At 43.0% G+C, this 18530-nt stretch overlaps 1 protein-coding gene across 4 annotated transcripts in view; it reads right to left on the minus strand.

Moving 5' to 3' along the window:
• Window positions 1-18530, minus strand: part of SPATS2L (spermatogenesis associated serine rich 2 like) — a 152585-nt gene that overhangs the window by 36154 nt on the left and 97901 nt on the right. For all 4 annotated transcript variants that reach the window (XM_090045152.1, XM_090045150.1, XM_090045151.1 and 1 more), the window contains 4 exons: window positions 16998-17047; window positions 15407-15647; window positions 6612-6812; window positions 5871-6006 (listed from right to left, as the gene is read on the minus strand). In XM_090045152.1, the coding sequence (XP_089901278.1) occupies window positions 5871-6006; window positions 6612-6812; window positions 15407-15647; window positions 16998-17047 (628 nt within the window). The remainder of the gene's footprint in view (window positions 1-5870; window positions 6007-6611; window positions 6813-15406; window positions 15648-16997; window positions 17048-18530) is intronic.

Raw genomic sequence — 18530 nt, forward strand, 5'->3', positions numbered from 1 at the left:
TTTGTGCTTTATACATTTCACTCAGATTTCTTGGAGCTCCTTTTTAGGAGGAAGTTGATCTTATCTTCCCAATTTTTCTATGCCACAGTAGATATACTCCCTTGTGCTCAGCCAGTTACAGCTTTGCCTAGTTTCATAGTTTCTAGGGTCGGAAGGCACCTGAGTAGATCATCTAGTCCGACCCTCTGCCATGGCAGGAACGAGTACTGGGGTCAAACGGCCCCAGCAAGGTGTTCATCTAGCCTCCTCTTAAAGACCCCCAGGGTAGGAGCCAGCACCACTTCTCTTGGAAGTTGGTTCCAGATCCTAGCCGCCCTGACCGTGAAGTAGTGCCTCATGATATCTAGCCTAAATCTACCCTCTGCCAGCTTGTGACCATTATTCCTGGTCACTCCTGGCAGTGCTCGAGGGAACAGGGACTTCCTCAGTGTCTGCTGATCCCCCTGACTAGCTTGTAACAGGCCACTAGATCCCCCTCAGCCTTCTCTTGTGGAGGCTGAACAGGTTCAGGTCCCGTAGCCTCTCCTCGTAGGGCCTGCCCTGCTGCCCCCTGATCATGCGAATGGCCCCTCTCTGGACCCTCTCCATGTTGTCCACATCCCTCTTGAAGTGTGGTGCCCAGAACTGGACGCAGTACTCCAGCTGTGGCCTGACCAGTGCCGCACAGAGGGGGAGGATCACCTCCCTGGATCTGCTTGAGATGCATCTGTGGATGCATGACAAGTTATGGTTGGCTTTCCTGACTGCATCCCCGCACTGCCGACCCATGTTCATCTTGGAGTCAATGATGACTCCAATATCCTTTTCCACCTCTGTACTGACAAGAAGGGAGTTCCCCAGCCTGTAGGTATGGTGCCGGTTGTTCCTCCCCAGGTGCATCACTTTGCACTTGTCGGTGTTGAATCCCATCCTATTCTCATCCGCCCACCCCTGTAATCTGTCTAGGTCAGATTGCAGCCTACTTCTCCTTTCTAGCATGCCCACATCCCCCCACATCTTAGTGTCATCAGCAAATTTGAACAGGGTGCTTTTTACCCCTTCATCGAAGTCACTGATGAAGATGTTGAACAGTGCGGGCCCGAGGACAGAGCCCTGAGGATTCCCACTGCCCACATCCCTCCAGGTCGAAAATGACCCATCCATCACCACTCTCTGGGTGCGGCCCTCCAGCCAGTTGGCAACCCATTTGACTGTGTGGGTGTCGACACCACAGTCCCCCAGTTTCTTAATGAGAACAGGGTGAGAGACAGTGTCGAAGGCCTTCTGAAAGTCCAGGAAGACTATGTCCACTGCTACCCCTGCATCTAAGGATTTGGTGACCTGATCATAGAAGGCCACCAGGTTGGTCTGACAGGACCCGCCACTAATGAACCCATGTTGGTTGCCCCTAAGCATGACCTCCCCTGCTGGCTCCTTGTGGATATGTGCCAGAATAATTTTCTCAAAAAGCTTGCCCAGCATCGAGGTAAGACTAACTGGCCTACAGTTTCCCGGGTCCTCCTTCTTCCCCTTTTTGAAGATGGAAATCACATTGGCCTTCTTCCAGTCCTCTGGCACCACACCAGAATACCACAAGTGCTTGTAAAGCCGTGCCAGGGGTCCTGCAATGACCTCAGCCAATTCCTTTAGTACTCTAGGGTGGAGATCATCTGGACCGACTGACTTGAATATGTCCAGTCCCTCCAGAAGCTCCCTAACTAGTTCCTCACTAACCCTTGGCCCAGGTGTGCCTCCCCTGGGGCCTGAGGGGGGCCCAGCGGGGGTGGGGGGGGTGACTATTCCAGTCCCTGCTTAGGAAAATGGAGGCAAAGAAATCGTTAAATATGTTGGCTTCGTCGTCTGGTGTGACGACCAAATTTCCTAACGTGTCCTGCAGGGGCCCCACATTACCCGGAACCTTCTTTTTACCCCCTATGTATTTAAAGAAGGACTTCTTATTCTCCTTAATCTGGGAAGCTAATCCTAATTCCATCTCTGCCTTGGCCTTCCTGACTGCCTCCCTACATCCCCAAGCAACTGTAGTATAGTTATCCCTGGTGATGGCCCCTCCTTTCCATTGGGTGTATGCCTCCCTTTTAGCCTAACCTCAGATGTGTTAGGACTTCTATTATTCTTCTGGAAACCTTGTGCTCTTCCAAGAGACAAAGATTGTGCCCAGTCACTGTACAAGCAGGGGGGCATGGGAGCAAGGCACAATCTACACTGGAGAAGAACATGGGGACCAGGTATACTCTACAATGCTTTGGGACCCTTTGGGATGAGAGACACTGAATAAAAAGCTAGTCATTATCAATCTGTGTTCAAGAATAAATGTGCCAGCTGGCAAAAGCTTTCAAATGGCTCTTTAAAAAACATGTGGCATTTCTTTATTTTTAAACAAACATCTTTTTGTGCATTGGTTTGTTTTTTTTGTCCCATTGCTTCAAAAGTTGATTTAGAAAATAAGTGCTGTATTTCCTCCAGTTGTTAGGAAGGTATATGTCACATCTGCTCACTATCACTCCTTTAATTTAAGATAGGAAAAACCCCACCATTTTGCCAAGTAGGTGACTTCTTACTATCAGCATAGTTTGGCTCAGGATTAATTTTCTCCCAGCAATCAAAGTCATGATGAGAATTACAGAGGCAACCAGAGACATGAGACTTCCTCCAGCAGTTGCCATTCCTGGCTCTACAGTTTCTGTTACTCAAGATAAAAGAAACCTAAAAGAATCTTTTGAAAATCTCACCACATGTGATGATAATCTTCTTTAGTAATAATGTAATTGGTTTATTGCCCAGGGACAAAAGAAGCCATATGAAGTCATCTCTGAAATGTTTCATTCCTGGTGTTACTGGTAAGCCAGTGATGAGGAAGATGCATCTTTCCATATCAGGCAGAGATTTCGGAAAACCCAAACGACTTGATCCTCTCCCACTGAAGTCAATGAGAGCTCTAATTCTGACTTCAGTGGGGACAGACAGTTAATATAAAAGGGAAATATATAGGCTAGGGACAGACATTACACATAAACTGGTTTAAGTGGTCAGAAACTGGTTTAAACCTGTAACAGAACAGATGATCGGTACACATAAACTAATTTGAAAATGGCTGAAACTGGTTTGAGATAAATTTAGTTGAATGCAGTATCTGACTTAAGTGATTTGGCTCAAAGGGGTTTATGCAATGTCTGTCCCAGACCCCTTGCTAGTTTAAGATAAACCAGACACCCCCAGCATCCCAGCATGCTCCCTGGGCTGGGTGGGGCTCTTTGCTCCACAGTAGAGCTGCCCCCCCAGCCCCGCTCCCTGGCTGGCACTCTGGAGCTCTGGCAGAGTCTTGCAGGCACAGCAGGGTCTGCCTGGCTTCCCCCATCCCTTTCCCAACATTATTGTCAGACCCTGTTCTCCCTGAGCACATGGAAGGGAAGAATAAATTTGAAAAAAAATGACCTTGAAATAAACATAACTGTAGCAATTTGCATATAGTACCCATAGACTTAGTTCACTTAGAAATAATCCATTTTACCTTTTCTGAAACTTCTGCTCTTTGTCACTGTGACAGAGCAGTTTTAGTGCTCTGTGACTTTAAGGGCTGGAGCAGGCAGCCACCAGGTGGCTGACTGCAGTGGCTCTCTTCAAACTTAGGCCAGGAAGGCAGCAGTCTGGGTTGAGCAGCCAAGGGTGCAACATCAGGCTGAGCTGCTCCTGGAACATTTGGAGGCAAGGGTGAGGCTATTGGGAAGGAAGAGGCCTCATTGGTCCTGGGTATGACTTGAAACTGCATATCTTGAATCTTCCTGCTGGAGAATGGTGGCCTGGTACAGTTACTTGTGATGGGGTAGCTCCCCAGAAATGCCAGGCCAGTTACCTCCCCAGTGAAAGGTGAGGAGGGGTGCCTGAAAACCCCAGCCCTCACATCCCTTATGGGTTCGATCTACACAGGGGGAGCCCAGGCTCATGGGAGTCCTGAGGCAGGACCCAGGTCAGTGGAGGGACCTGGAGCAGCACTCAGGCTCCCTGTGAGACCTGAGGTTGCAGAGGCCCTGAGAGGGAGCCAGGCACAGCTGTGGCCACCTGAGCCCCACGGGGTGGAAGACCCCAGAGGAGCCCCAGTGAGGGGGAACCAAGGGACCGTGAGCCCCGTATGTGGAGCCAGGGGCCCAGTGTGTGTTTGTGTATGTTTGTATATTTGTCTAAAGGAAGAACCCAGTGCAAAACACTGGAGAGAACACCTGCAAGGCATGGGACACATAAGGGGTGGTTGGAGCACGTAAACATTGCCTCATTTCAAGTGGGACACTCAAAGGGCAGCCTCCCACCTATTTAACATCTTGATTATTTAACAATAAGGCGTGGCAGGAGAGCAAGGCGGGTGGTTTGCCCAAAGATGGGGAGGGCGCACAATAGCACTGGGCCTGGAAGTCACCCTTGTTGCAGGCACCCACTTACTATGTAGTATAAACTTTTTTTTTAAAGAAAATGTTCATGTCCAAAGTCAAATTATCCAGATCAGGTCCAAATCTGTTTGAATCATGCAAGACCCATATATGGCCCTGTATACTGGCAATTATCCTCCACCCCAGACTGGAATGTCTTTTCAACTAGTTTCTTATCACTTTAACTAAACTTAGATGACTGTGATTATTTTTTATTACATATTTGTGACAGCACAGCAGCATTTTATATACTAAAAAAATAGAGAAGGGAATAGTCATATCTTTTAATCTGCCAAGACCCTGACACAAAAACACATATTTGGGGGTGGACTCACAAAGACAGATGCTGAAGCTCAGGCCCTCTTTATATACTCACATTAATTTAGAGATCTAATTAAGTGACTGTGACTGCCCATTAGGTGGCTAGACATACAAATTACATTAATGATTTTGTGAACCCATCAGCACAAGGAAGGGTGGCCAAAAACACACCTGAAAATTAGACTCATGCTGTCAGCCTTCTTAAGCAAATTGTTAAAAGCCTTCCTAGAAAACACCATGAGCATATTCTCTCATGTTTCTAAAATCCCTCCAAAACTGAAAGAACTGGAAGTGCTGCAGTTAATTAATCCATCTTTACCTGTATACATCTGGGGATACAGACAGATCTAACAACTATATGATATCAAAGGATACAAGTTGTTATGAGACAACTGTTATGTCTGTATGATTCTGTAGTAATACCAGTACAGTAAAACCAGTCTTGCTAAACTGTAGTCTGAAAGTTATTACTTGGCAGAGCAAGTTATGTAATGTATTCACCCTCTTTTGCATACATTACCAAAGTCTTTGGACCTGACTGCTCTCACTTAAACTAGTGTAAAAAACACAACATTTCACTGAACTCAAAGTACAACTGTCGAAGAGAGAGCACTGTTAGGAGCACTAATTAATGAACTAAACATGACAGAATACTGAAAAATTTAGTGATATGGATATTTTCCTTTCAAGATTAAATGTCCTTTGGATTCAGTGAGTCAGTGTTAAAATAATGTTGCTGGTCTTCTGGTCAACAGGTTTTGATTCATGACATATTGGCTCTTTGGCCGAACTTCAAGAGAACTGCAAATAGGATTTTAAAGAGCTGTTACCCGTAGCCTAACTCTGGTCTCACGGAGCTCAACAGATCAGAATTACCTCAAGATGGAAAACCTTAAAATAATCCATTCATGTTTTGTTTTACTGTTAGAAAATGCCATTCTATGCTTTCTTTGTTTCAGTGGGGTTTTTTTGCTGTTTTAAAATCTGAGAGGAATAAATACTGATATTGTAACTTTCCTGCTTTATAATATATGCTCGTCACAAATACACTTTAAACAAAATTTTCCTCTGATGCTTGTGGGTTGCATGTGCCCAGGACATAGTGATATCTTCCCCTACTGATTTACCTACCAACTGTGTAAATCAGCAAAAGCAGCTTTGATCTTCTTCACTGAATTATCTACCTCCTCTTTGATCATCAAGCGGTATCTGGTTAGAGAAACAGTGCAACGCTGCAAATCTTTAACTGATTTTTCAATGTTTGGACCTAAAGCAAAACAAAAATAGTACAAACATGAGCAACTTGACTGCTGAATATTCTGGTAGAAAAAAACCTCTCAAAGTTATTTTTGTAATGTCTTAAATAAAATTATGTGCTGAAGTCAATAGAAGTTTTGCTAGGGACTCCAACACTGCCCAGATTTGACTGTTAGTCTTTCTATGCTTTTAATACCCTAAAACATATGATGACATTCAGCCCCATTTTGACATTGACAACATTTTCTTGCATTTGCAAACGAGTTTTTCTTTGGTAAAAGCATTTCAAATGGACTACAGATATTCCTTTTCATTGTAGTTATATCTGTTTTTACTGAAACCAGACAATTTACCTAACACTACTGAAATTACCCTTGATTTAATGGAGATCTGGATCAGGCCCTCTAAATCTATGAAATCTTTCGAATGAAGATGAGAAAAGAAAACCCACTTACACTTCTGATGTAGAAAGCGATACTACCCTACATTCTTTTCTTAATTAATTGCCCTCCTCCTCCTCATCCTACTACCAGTTCATCCAGCTGCAGTCCTCAGATTATGCACCATAAATCCGTTCACCTCATAGTTCAAAGAGTGATAAAAAATTACATTTACCTCTTTTCTTGATTGAATCATCTGCTTTTTTTTCAAGATGGGCTGCTGGGTTTGACGACTTAACTATGGATGCTTTTGACTTTGGCCTGCCTAGATTATGGTGAGGTTGAACTGATGATTGAAAAGTATCACACTGTTCCGTTCCATTTATAGACTTGTGGTTTAAATCCACTCCTACTCTTTTATGCTCTAGTCCTTTGTCTGCAAGAGAACATGAAATTATGAGTTGGGAGTTACAAACTATGAAAAGATTACGATTCATTGTTATTGGATCAGGATGGTATCATGTTTATACACTGGTAAAATAGTTTCTCTTTCCCACACAGACATTCTACAGAATCGTGAACTAGTAACAGGACAGAATTTGATTGACTCTATCGTTAAAAACTGATCTATGTTTTTGTAATTCAGCAGTCTGAAGAAAAAGGATAAAGTGAACTGACTTTTCTGTACTGACATGGTAAAAATATCTCACCCCAGAAACTATGCACTTCATTAATTTTAGCTGTTCCTCAAATACCTTGGGACAGAAGCAGACAATACAAGACTGCTATGCAGAACAAAGGAATTTGTGTCTTTTTATAATTATCATAGCACATCAGATTACCCGTGTGATATTTCCTTGACTGAATTCATTTAGTTAAATCGTGAGTGGCTGAAAACTGGGTAACAAAAAGGAAAGAAAACAATGACAAAGGTAAGACACCTGGATTCAATAGCTTCTGAGGAGCTAAGATAGCAGTAGCAACTGACAAGACCAAATGGGACAAAGTTTCCTGCAATGCTCCCCTTTGAATAAGAAAGTATGTTTTACCATTCTTAGGGCTGAAAGCCTATAATCAAGGGATCCCAGTTCACAAAGATGTTGGCATCAGGAAGAAGGGGTCACTGGCCAGGGAGAGGCCATGAGAGCTGACTGGCAAGCAAGGAAACAGACAGAAAGAGCCTGGTAAGAGTAGAGCACCCTGTTTCACTTAACTGGGGACGGGAATACACAGGGCCTATCTGAGCTGTACATAAAAAAAGTGAAGCTTAAGAACATTTGCATAAAGGACTCTTTGTTGTGTTAACCTGCATTCCAAAAAGCTGCATTCCCATTGCAAATTAAATGCTACTTTGTTTTAAAGATGCTCTTTTTCTGAATCAGCAGCTTCACTGGCCCCTGGAGAAAAAAATGCTTAGAGATGTCAAAAACAGTTGAAGTTACTGGACCAACACGGCTGGTAAAACAGGGCTGAGGCCCTGAGATCCAGTCTCAGGTTGGTAAGACAGTATAGGTCACTAGAGCAGGGATAAGCAGCATTTTGTAGTTGGGGGTGAATTTTAACAGAGCTTAGCTTGAGTGCAGGGTCCTTCCAATCCAGCTCATGGTGCTGCCACAGCCACAGCCATCAGTGCTTATCCCTGGTGACCGGGTGCCACACTGGCAAAGACCCCCACAGAAGCCCTCTAAATCCACAGGCCAGATAAAGGCTCAAAGGCTGGATCCAGCCTGTGGGCCGTAGGCTGTTGACCTTTGACCTCAAGCAAGGTGCAAGAAGCTAGGCTTATGATCTAAAGAAGCACTCAGCTGGGACTGAAAACAGCCTGAGATGTCTTTCTCTGTAACCATGACAACATCATAAGACTGGAAGAATAAGGAGAAAAATCAAGTCTGCAATTTTGAATTCACAAAGTGGAAAGGGCAGGGAGGTAGATGTTTCTAATACTGAGGTGTGGTATGCAGAGCGTTCTGATCATTTCATTGTGCTTGTAAGGGATTAAAAAATGTATTGAAAAAGGGAAAAAATTAACACACACGAAAATAGTTAATTTAGAAAGCTTGTATTTGTGCCTTCATAGTCATAACTATGCAAAGTGTAATGCATCTCAGTTCAGAAGTAGCAGCTGGCACTCAGGAGTAGGAGCCACAAGCTGCACCTTGACAGGGCTACATTTAACCTTGAACAAGTCGCTGTTTGTTTCAGTTACTATTCTTCACACAGCTTTTGCTTTAAAACAGGGGTGCTCTACCGCTGGCCTGCAGGCCAAATCTGGCCTGCAGGGCTCCTCATGGGTTGCAAAATTTGGCAGCAGGGGAGCAATGGCAATTAATACTGTTAACCTTCCCCTGCTGACAAATTCCCAAACCCAGAGTGGCCAGGTCAAGGTTGATCCATACCCCCTAATCCCTGTGGTCCGATTGGGGTCAGGCTGGCCCCCTCCCTCCATATGGCAGGATTGGGTCCTGGATGCCCCGTCCCTCTCTGGGCAGCTAGATTGGGGTTCACTGTGCCCACCCTGCACACCAGATCTAGCTCACCAGCTGGATCTGACCTGATGACTGACTAAGCACTGCCTATCCAGCCCATGGAGGAAAAAAGGTTAAGCCCACTGCTTTTAACACAGCCTGTTTCTTGCACAATTCAACCTATTCTCAGTGATTAAATAATTCTCAGCAGACAGTACCAGCTAGCAGTCCAGTGGGCAGAGAAGACAGAAGACAGAGAAGACAGACTCACTCCTGAGTTCTGTCCTCAGATCTGTCCCAACTTGTTTTGTGATCCTGGATATGCTGCAGAGCGCTTTGAGATTTTGGTTTAAAATACAAAACTATTACCACTCAAGATATTTGGCAGTTTTGAACACTCATGAAAAAAAATGCCAAATAAAAATCTTTCAACATAAAGTCATCTTGCCAGTGATTATAGTTTAAAAACAATTTTTACCACTAAGATACTTCATCTGTTATTTACCTCATCATCACGTTTGAAAATGTCAAACAATCCACTTTGAGGCCCAGAAGCAAGAGGATCCATACAGCCAAGCAAACAACCTCTAAAACACAATTCAGCACAATTAGGGCAGATTGGAAGAGTTTGCACTGAACCCCTGAATGTACCAGCTACACAACACATATCACTAAGATTAGGAATACAGACTCTCACAAACAAATGGAATATCAATGGCTGGTGTAACTAGAGCTAAAGATGTAAGCTTCAGTGGTGTTCAGTATTTCAGAAAGGTTTGCAACACTAACATTTTTGTCTAAGATGTAATCTCCAATGTATTAACAGCTGAGCATTTATCAAGACCTGCCAGTAATGGGACCAACCCAAAGAGACTCACTCTGAATCCCCAGGGGAGCTACTGACTAGTGAATGTGTGTTTTATCTTTTTATAACACCTTGACATTCAAAAACTAAAAAAAAAAAGTCTCGACAGAGCACTTTGCTGGAAGAGGAAAAGCTGTCTTGGTGGTTTGGGGGAATTAGCAGAATTCCCCTATATGAAAAACAACTTTAAAAGTGGGAATTAATATGGCCTTTGTGTATTCAGTTCCACTTAAATCTATAAAAATACTATAGTGGGGCAAAGATGGTACCTAAATTCTCCTTTCAGTATTAACTTACAGGGGCTGAGTGGCTGAAAGAGCTGATATTTAACATTTTTGTAGGACATTCATTTAGATTGTGGAGGTTTCAGTACAATTGTTAACATCTATACCTTTGGAATAAGACCATGGAGGTCTCTAATTAATCCATAACTCAATCTTACATCTCACCTCAAAGAGAGCAGCTCTGAGCATAGAACCCCGCATGCCCCCTTTACACCATGCTTTGGTTAGTTATGTATTAGTTAAAACTACCCTCTACTTTGTCATCTGTGTCACTTCCCAAATCACCTGGTTTTACTTGAAAGCTTCTCTTTTGACTACTGACTTGGTATGGCTTTACTAAATCTGAATTTTTTGCAACACACCACTAGGTAGTAAGGCTGAGGAAAAACGCCTTTAAACATACTATTAGGTCACTTAGTAAATTGGTAAGTTAAGAGGAGAAAAAGAAGTGTTCATTGGCTAAGCCTTTTCTATCTCTCTAAGCCTTTCTCTGAAAAGGGAAGCAGATGCTGCTTAGAATACAGAGCACTTTTAATTGTCCCCACATATAGCTTCAACTACAGTGGAATCCCCTAGTCCCATCTTACTAATGGTTCAGTTATAAGTACTTTAAGTGTACAAGGTCAAATTCTGGTTGCACAAAAATAAGACAAAGTGCAGATAGCCTATCTAGCATCCTGGGGTTTGGATGCAATGAGTGCAAATCACTGGAAAGCATTATTTTATTATGTTTGAGAGAGGCAGCTGGTGCTCAATGGGTCAGGTCCTGAAGGCTCAGAGCAGCACTAATGGCGTAACAAGAACAGGTACTTATCCATCAAACTATGGTTCCTTAAGCTGTTGCAGTCTGTGTAGATCACAGTAGATACATAAGTATGCCATGTGCAGGAAGAAGCATTTTTTCTGATAACTGCCTGTCAGGGTTCCAGATGCACTCTATATATCCTCATACTCCCAAGCAAATTCATAAAGGAATAGGTGGCTTTAAACTGCCTTTACTTCCATTATATTTCAGAGCTCCTGCTCTTGAGGCTTCTAAAAAGTAGGGATCTGTAGACTATAACAGTGAGAAGAACCATAATTACTGTAGTTTCTTTTTCCATATATTCAAAGGGAGAAGCTCAGCAGCTAATTGACAGCAAGTGAAAATACACTTCAAGATTCTCTGCAATCAGAAAATTTGTCCTTCAAATATGCCAAATAAGTCAAAAAAACAAAGTTATAGTACCCCAAAACCTTGGTCCTGCTGAGGACACACAGCAAAGTCTAGAGCAGAGGTGCTCAACCCCCAGCCTGGGGGCAAGATCTAGCCCCTGGCAATGTCATCTGACACAAAGAGCTCCTCATAGGTCCATGGGAAGCCCTGCAGGCCACAGTGCTGCACACTCAATTAGGTGCACAGGGTGAGATTTTGGTACGTGAAGCCCCAGGATCCAATCCCAGCATGAGAGGCCAGGTGGAACTGGGACGGAGCCCCAGGCCCAAGCTCAAAGAATGGGGGCTGGTCAAGGCTGTGCTGGGCCTGATCCTAGAATGTGGCGTCCAATCTTGCCCATGGACTGGCCCTGTGCCACTCATCTGGCCTGAGCCCCCAGCCAAAAGGCTGAGTGTCACTCCTCTAAAGTAATCCAACATATGCTAATTTTTCTCTCCTCTTCTATCAAGAGCAGCTTTGGGAAGATTAATAAGGGTGGATTGCTTCAGGAAGAATTCTGAGACCCACCCCCCATTAGAGATAAATCCTATGAATGGTTTCAGCTACTTTTTATCTGCAGAAGGATGTGTAAGGTAACCCAGCCATAACAGCTCAAAACCTTCTGACAGTCCATGTAGAGGTAAGACAGACTGTTTTGATGGCAAGGTGGTATATTGAGAACCTAATAGTGGTTCAAAGCGAGGGTCCATAAGCTTTAGAAAGATGTTGTTGAGACTTCACAAGGGAGTTAGGCCTTTGACTGAAGGTGTGAAGAAAAAGAAGAAGAAATAGTGCTCGAGTGTGAGAAGGTAAGGTACAACTGTACCTAAATGAGACACTGTGTCAAAGTGAACCGCACAGAAATTAAAGACTAATCCCATGCATTTCAGGAGCCTCACACACTGCAAGATCTTCAGCTCTGGAGCCTGCACTGCATCAACATGATGCTGAGTTGCCATGCAGAGTCCTTTCCATTCTAAGGTCTTCCTGTTGGAGTATTTCCTGTATAAAAATTTCTTAACCTGTAGGGAGGTGCCTGTGTATCACTGTTGCTCAGCTACCCAATATCCAGGTCATCAGAGTGCAACAACTTGGGGCTGAGCACAGTATTCCAAAATGTCAGTTATTACATCCAAGCAGATTGGAAGGTATATGGGAAGCTATTTGGACATCATAACCCAGTACTGCAGGTACTCTGAACAGCAAATTTCAGATTATAGAGCTGGTGATCTGTTCATGTCAGTCAAAAAGGGGATCAGGAATAGCTCTGGAGATCTGCAGAAGATTTCAAAGAAATGGTATAACTTAAGAATAGTTATTCTGATTTACTATGGATTTTGGTTGGGTCCCAGACCTGTCCCTAGACTGAAGGCAGGATAAGGGATGATTCAGGATATGTCTACACTGAAAACTTAGTATGCTAGGCAGCAGCAACCTTAAACATGCCATGCTTCTCTGTATGTGCTATCTTCTGAACTAGAAGCAGCATAGCCATGTTCATGTGGTGTAGCACTTGGGCTAATTAGCAAATGAGCACGGTCATTCAGCAGAGCTAACTACCCTAGTGCAGCAGTGCCTGAACATGGCTCTACTTCTCCCAGTTCAGGATGCAGCATGCACGGAGCAGTGCAAAATCTTTGGGAACACTAAAGCTTGACACAGGAAGTTTGTGCTGTAGTTTCCCTAGTATCAGCTGCACCAAGCAGGAACTAGTGGAACCTGAGGAGTCAGGCCAAGATTTAAGTGCCAAATGTCATTGGCATAATTAGGACAGGGTGACCGGGGGCGGGGGGGGGAGGGGGGGGAGAATAAGGGAAGAGGGAGGGAAAGGGATGGAAAAAAATGGCTGTGTAGCAGCTGCTGAAAGTTGCTACTGGCCTATTTTGCAGCTGCCCCAGGTGCCCAGCTGCATCACTATGCAGCAGGTCACTAAAGGCCAGGACACATCTGCCTGTTGTGGCACGTAATGGCCAGAAAAATGCACAGCAAGGAAACCCGCCTTCATTCTAAGCCTTCTCCTTTATAATCTACAGTCTGTTATAGAACAACTCTTGGTAAAAGGTGTTGTGCAAAAAAATAACAGCATAAGGCACCGTAGATGGAGCGAAACAGTTTATTACACTAGAAGAATATCAGCAAACCTAAATTAGGGACAGTGAGCACGATGCTACTCTCCTCTACACCCCAATCGAAATACACACTGCAAACATCAGAGCTTAGGTATGACAGCACCCTCTGACACACACTGATAGGAAAAGAATAAAAAAAGACAAGGAAAAATAAAACAAAAGAGATGTTAATACAGAAGGAGCATATTTGAAAGCAGTACGCTTAGTAATGCTTGGCTGAATTCTCAGCTGCTTTCCAGCACTTCAACACATATCATTTGTCTTCATCAGAAGCCACAGGAGTGTGGCAGCCGACCTCTAAGAGGTCATACTCAACATTTTGGCTCATACAGTTCTTCTAACTTCAATACACGTTGAGTGATATATACATAAAGACACACACACAGAGCTTATTTGACCCTAAAATGCTAATACAGTATTGCACTTTTTCTATGGCGTAAACATAGAGCTTTTATTTTCTCATGCTTAAGTAGAAAGTGAAGTATAGGAGAAACTCTTACCAATTCAGAATTTAAAACACAAATTTAGAATAAAAATGTGACATCAATGTCATGTACTTCAATACCAAGACAGAAGAATTGTTACATTTTTTTTTGCAGTTCTAACATACAACTTTTCTGCATCAGGTAAGGGAGACACAAATACGTAACCCATTGTCCCACAAACTACATTATTAATAACACATGCTCCATCTCCAAACTGCACAACTATTTTGCTCTATCACCTTTCAGAATAGTTCCTGGGCACGCAAGCCCCCCTAACATTTCCTTTTGGTCATGTATATCTTAGGCTCTTCCAAAGGCCCAAGATAAACTTTCTAGAGTTCTTCAAAGAGGCAAGGGTAGTGCCTAGTCATTGTACAAGCAGCTGTGCATGGGAGCAAGGCACAATCCACACTGGAGAAGAACAGGATATTTTGCCCTTCTCCACCTTTCAAAATACCCATCAAGATAACAACTCCAAGACATCGACCAAGGTAGTTGGATATACTGTGGCAGATATTATAAAGAAAATAAAACATGGATATTTACATATTGCAGAATAAAAAATAATTATGTTAACATTATGGAATTGCAGAATTTTGGGGGGAAAAATTGAACATATTGGTGAAAAGTTGAACATACTGGTGAAATATATTCTTGGTAATATATGAAAGAACAATTACTGAACCTCAGTCATTAATCTCTTTCTCAGACTACAGTTTATGATAATTAGTTGTACTCAGAAGTTCTGCTGGATTTTGTGTCTAATTGACCAGAGGTGGGCACCACCATCAAAGCGTTCTAGAAGCAGCAGAGAATTAATTTCAAGGCAACTATGCATGTAGGTTTGATATCATGAAAAATGGGCTCCAAGGAAAACTCTTTAATGCAATCTGCTAAGCTCTGAAACATATATTTGTCAGGCATATAATTTAAAATAAACATGAACTTGATGGAGGATGTAAAAAAAAAGAATGGGAGCCATTCATCGAGTATTTTGCCCAGGGGATGCAGTTAGTTTTCACTAATGTTACAGAAAACAAATTTTTACATTAAAAGAGCCTCAGGAAAGAGGAATTTTCAGATTTCATTATTGCCTCCAGCAGTTCAGAATCAGAATTCAAATCCTGGGTACAAAAAACTTGTCCAGTAAATGAGAAACTGACAGACTGAATCTCCCACCAGTAGATCCAGAAGCTAACCCCAGTTAAGTTCTGGGAGTTTTGCTGCCATTAGCATAGGGAGAATCGCTAGAGAATACAAATAAAACTGGAAGGGCTCTTGGAATGTTGCATGTTCCAAGACACCCCTAAAATCCCAATCACTTTATCTAGTTTGGGGATCCAGTTCCGTCTCCCTCTCTGTCTCACCATAGACTTTTCTGCTTCTGCAGTTTGTTACACTGCCTGATAATGAGGCAAACCTAACAGTCCTTTTTTGCTTTTGAGATAAGAATGTCTGAATCTCCATAGTGCAAGGAGAATTGTACCTGCACCAGGGTTTACCTGCTTGGTTTTCCTTGCAAAATGAGGGCCTTTATCCAAACACAGCTGCCTAATTCATTCTTTTAATTCAATTTTACAAATAACATTTTTTGCAAATACACTGACCTGTGATTTCTGGATGCATCTGCATTACATCTGCAAATCCTGGGTTTTTGTCCTCATGAGACATCACTTCTGATTTCTCATTGGCAGAGTCGCTTGAAGAGTTATCTTTATCACATCCATTCAAATGGCAGCCATATATCCCATGGGGCTCTAGAGATACCTTTTCAGTTCCATCATCTTTATCTTTAGCATCTTTATTGCCTTGATACTGTTTAGATTTGCTTCTTTTTCTTTTATTGTTCTAAATTGAGAAATATTGGGAGATAAAAGACATTATTTAGCACACATCACAACCTAAGACAAAAGCAGTAAGCTGTCCATACTCTAGTTTTGAAAAATGCCTCATAAATTATATTCCCTGTAACAACATTTACAGGCTATGATATACCATGCAATACAATGTATCTGTTTGACTGGCTGTCTAAATAGTTTGAAAATATGAGTGGGATTTGCAACCCTGAACAATATTCTTTTCTCTACATATAATATTTTTATTTTTAAATGATAATAGCACCTGCTCTGAATTATGTTGCTGCCCCAAAAGGTTGTAGTCAGCCTAGCTAAGCAGTCTGCAATTGTCAAAGACAAACCCACAAAGCACTAACCTAGTTACATGCATAATTCCTTGCAGAGATGACCCTAGCAGGGTGCAGGGCCTGGGGCAAATCAGCTTGTGCAGGGCCCGGATGCAAAGAAGCCAGTGGCAGTGGGGGGAGGCAAACGACCAGATGTGAAACCAGCAGCAGCAGCAGTGCAGTCACCAGCACTAAGTGGGCCCTGCAGGAGGGGCCACGGCTGCTCCACCCGGCACCATGGGGCCCCCCAAACTGCAGGGCCCGGGGCGGTCACCCTGATTCATGCCCCCCCCGGGAAGTCCCTGTTCCTTGAGTGATGTGGTTACTTAGTATGTTTCCACTGGCATTTTATCATATGTTTGAAATAAAACCAGTGGAATTCCTAGCGGCAGGTGATCAAGAGAAAATCTATGGGGCAGGAGAAGCTGGCTTATCTTTTTGTGGCTCTCCCTGCACCCCACAGACAGGCTGCTCTGCACACTCTCCATAACAAAAGTCTCAGAAAAGCAATCTGGTGGTAAGGGGCTGGCCTAAAGGTCTGGAGCATGACCTTCATGCTGATGTTACATGTTCTGACATGATTAGGATCCTTACCCACACACCCCAACACACATCATTCATGGATGGTATAACCTGCTATCATGCACAACGGGTGGTTGTGGAAGACTGTAAATGGCAGTTGCCAGCAGAAACACAGGTGCGCACTAACGGTATTTTTGCAGTGTGTGCAAGTTATTTGGGGAAGATTTTTTTATTTCTAAAGCCTGTTTTCTATGTGTGAACCCAGCTGTCCAGAAAACTCTATAACAATAGGAGACGAGAGACATAACAACAAAAGAGCTGGATTACAAAATAAAATACAAATTTACTTTGAAGCTTTTGAATACACGTGTGGATTGAGCCATTTATCATGTTAGTAAATGAACACAAAGGTTTGGTAATACTCGTACTGCTCAACACCACAGAATGCTGATGAATGGTGTTAAATGTTTTAACTGTCAATAGCGTGTCCTTACCTTCTTTTTCCCTGTCATATTCCATTCTTTTAGAACCTGAGCTGCACTACCTAGAGTAGGAAAAGATAAAACAATTCAACAAATGTTCAGCTGCGATAAAGGACAGTGCTTAAAAATTATTCCCAGTCTCCTTATAGGGCAATGTGTCCATGCAAGTGTTTCACATGTCGGAGGAACAAAATTACAACTACTATATTTACACTTACTTTTTACGGATTATCATATTCATTGGATTTATAATACAATATCATTATTTTTTAATGTAATGTACCTGTATCACTATGTGATCATAGTGATTTCTCACTATGTGATAAATATAGTGAGTCTCATCATTCGAACTAGGACAGTAATTAAGATTGCCTTAAAAATTCTCTATTTAAAATATCATTACACCAAGGAAAACAGTTACATTACTTGTCTTTGGTAAATGGATGTTGGTGTCAGAGGGTTTGTGTGTAAAAATTTCTGTTTTAAAAGCACTAATGCTTTATATCTAAACTACAATATGCATGTTGCTTAGCAGACTTTTTATAGTTCTGATTCAATAAAAACACTCAAGAAAGTATGTGCAAGTCCAACTGAAATCATATGCTTTACTATACAGGGATGTCTTTAAAGGTAAGGCAGAAGGTAGGGTAGATTTGCACCTTATTGTTGGCAGAGGCAGTTCCTTGATGCAAGGATGATAGTCTTCCAGTAAAAAAGGAAGTGATTAGTGATAGATGACTGAGGAGGCCTAGCCAAGATCTGCACATTCAATTGCAGATGTAGCAAGTAGTTCTAGGAAGTAGATGATCCTGGTGATGTTGGGTCACAACTCCTACCATTTTGTCCCTCTCCTCTATCTGCCTCCAAAGTGAAGTGAGTTTGTTCAAAATGATCAATGCCTTATCATACATCGTGGTGCCACTGATGATGGTTTAGTGCTGGTGTCTCCCCACTGTTGACATTAGCATTGGATTTCTTCTGACTGGCCTTCAAAGTATCCTTGAATTTCTTCTTTGCTTACCTCTAGAGCAGTGAACATTGGTGAACAGAGGGTACAGGACCTGTTTTGGTAGTCAGTGTCGCAGGGCACTGGGGTGTCCTGCTCCTTTTAAGGGCTGGAACTGCAGTCAGTTGGAAGCCCCAACTGCTGTTTGCCAGGGCAGCCAGGATGAGCTAGTGGCCCACACCTGCCAGTGGTCAGTTGACCAGAAGGGGCAGGGCCTGGCTCATATATAAACCCCAGGGCTGAAGACAGGAAGGCAGCTCTCTGACAGCAGCCAAGGGGAAGGAGATCTCCCAGAGAAAGCAAAGGGGAGAGGCCTGTCTGAAGATGCAGCTTCCAGTACTGTTGAGGGACAGAGCATGCCCTGTGTGGCTCAAATTATGTTATAGCTGGGTGGCTTGAGTTATGTTATAGCCTTGGGGCTTGCACATTGATTTCTGTTTATAATACTGGTGGTTTGGGTGAGGCTATTTGGGGAAGGAAGAGGTCTCATTGGGGGCCCACTGCAGTGTGGGGACCCTGGTGCCAGCGAGGGTGCAGCA

The sequence above is a fragment of the Crocodylus siamensis genome, chromosome 4, assembly GCF_052110815.1.
Source record: "Crocodylus siamensis isolate JL-2025a chromosome 4, ASM5211081v1, whole genome shotgun sequence".
Lineage (NCBI taxonomy): Eukaryota > Metazoa > Chordata > Crocodylia > Crocodylidae > Crocodylus > Crocodylus siamensis.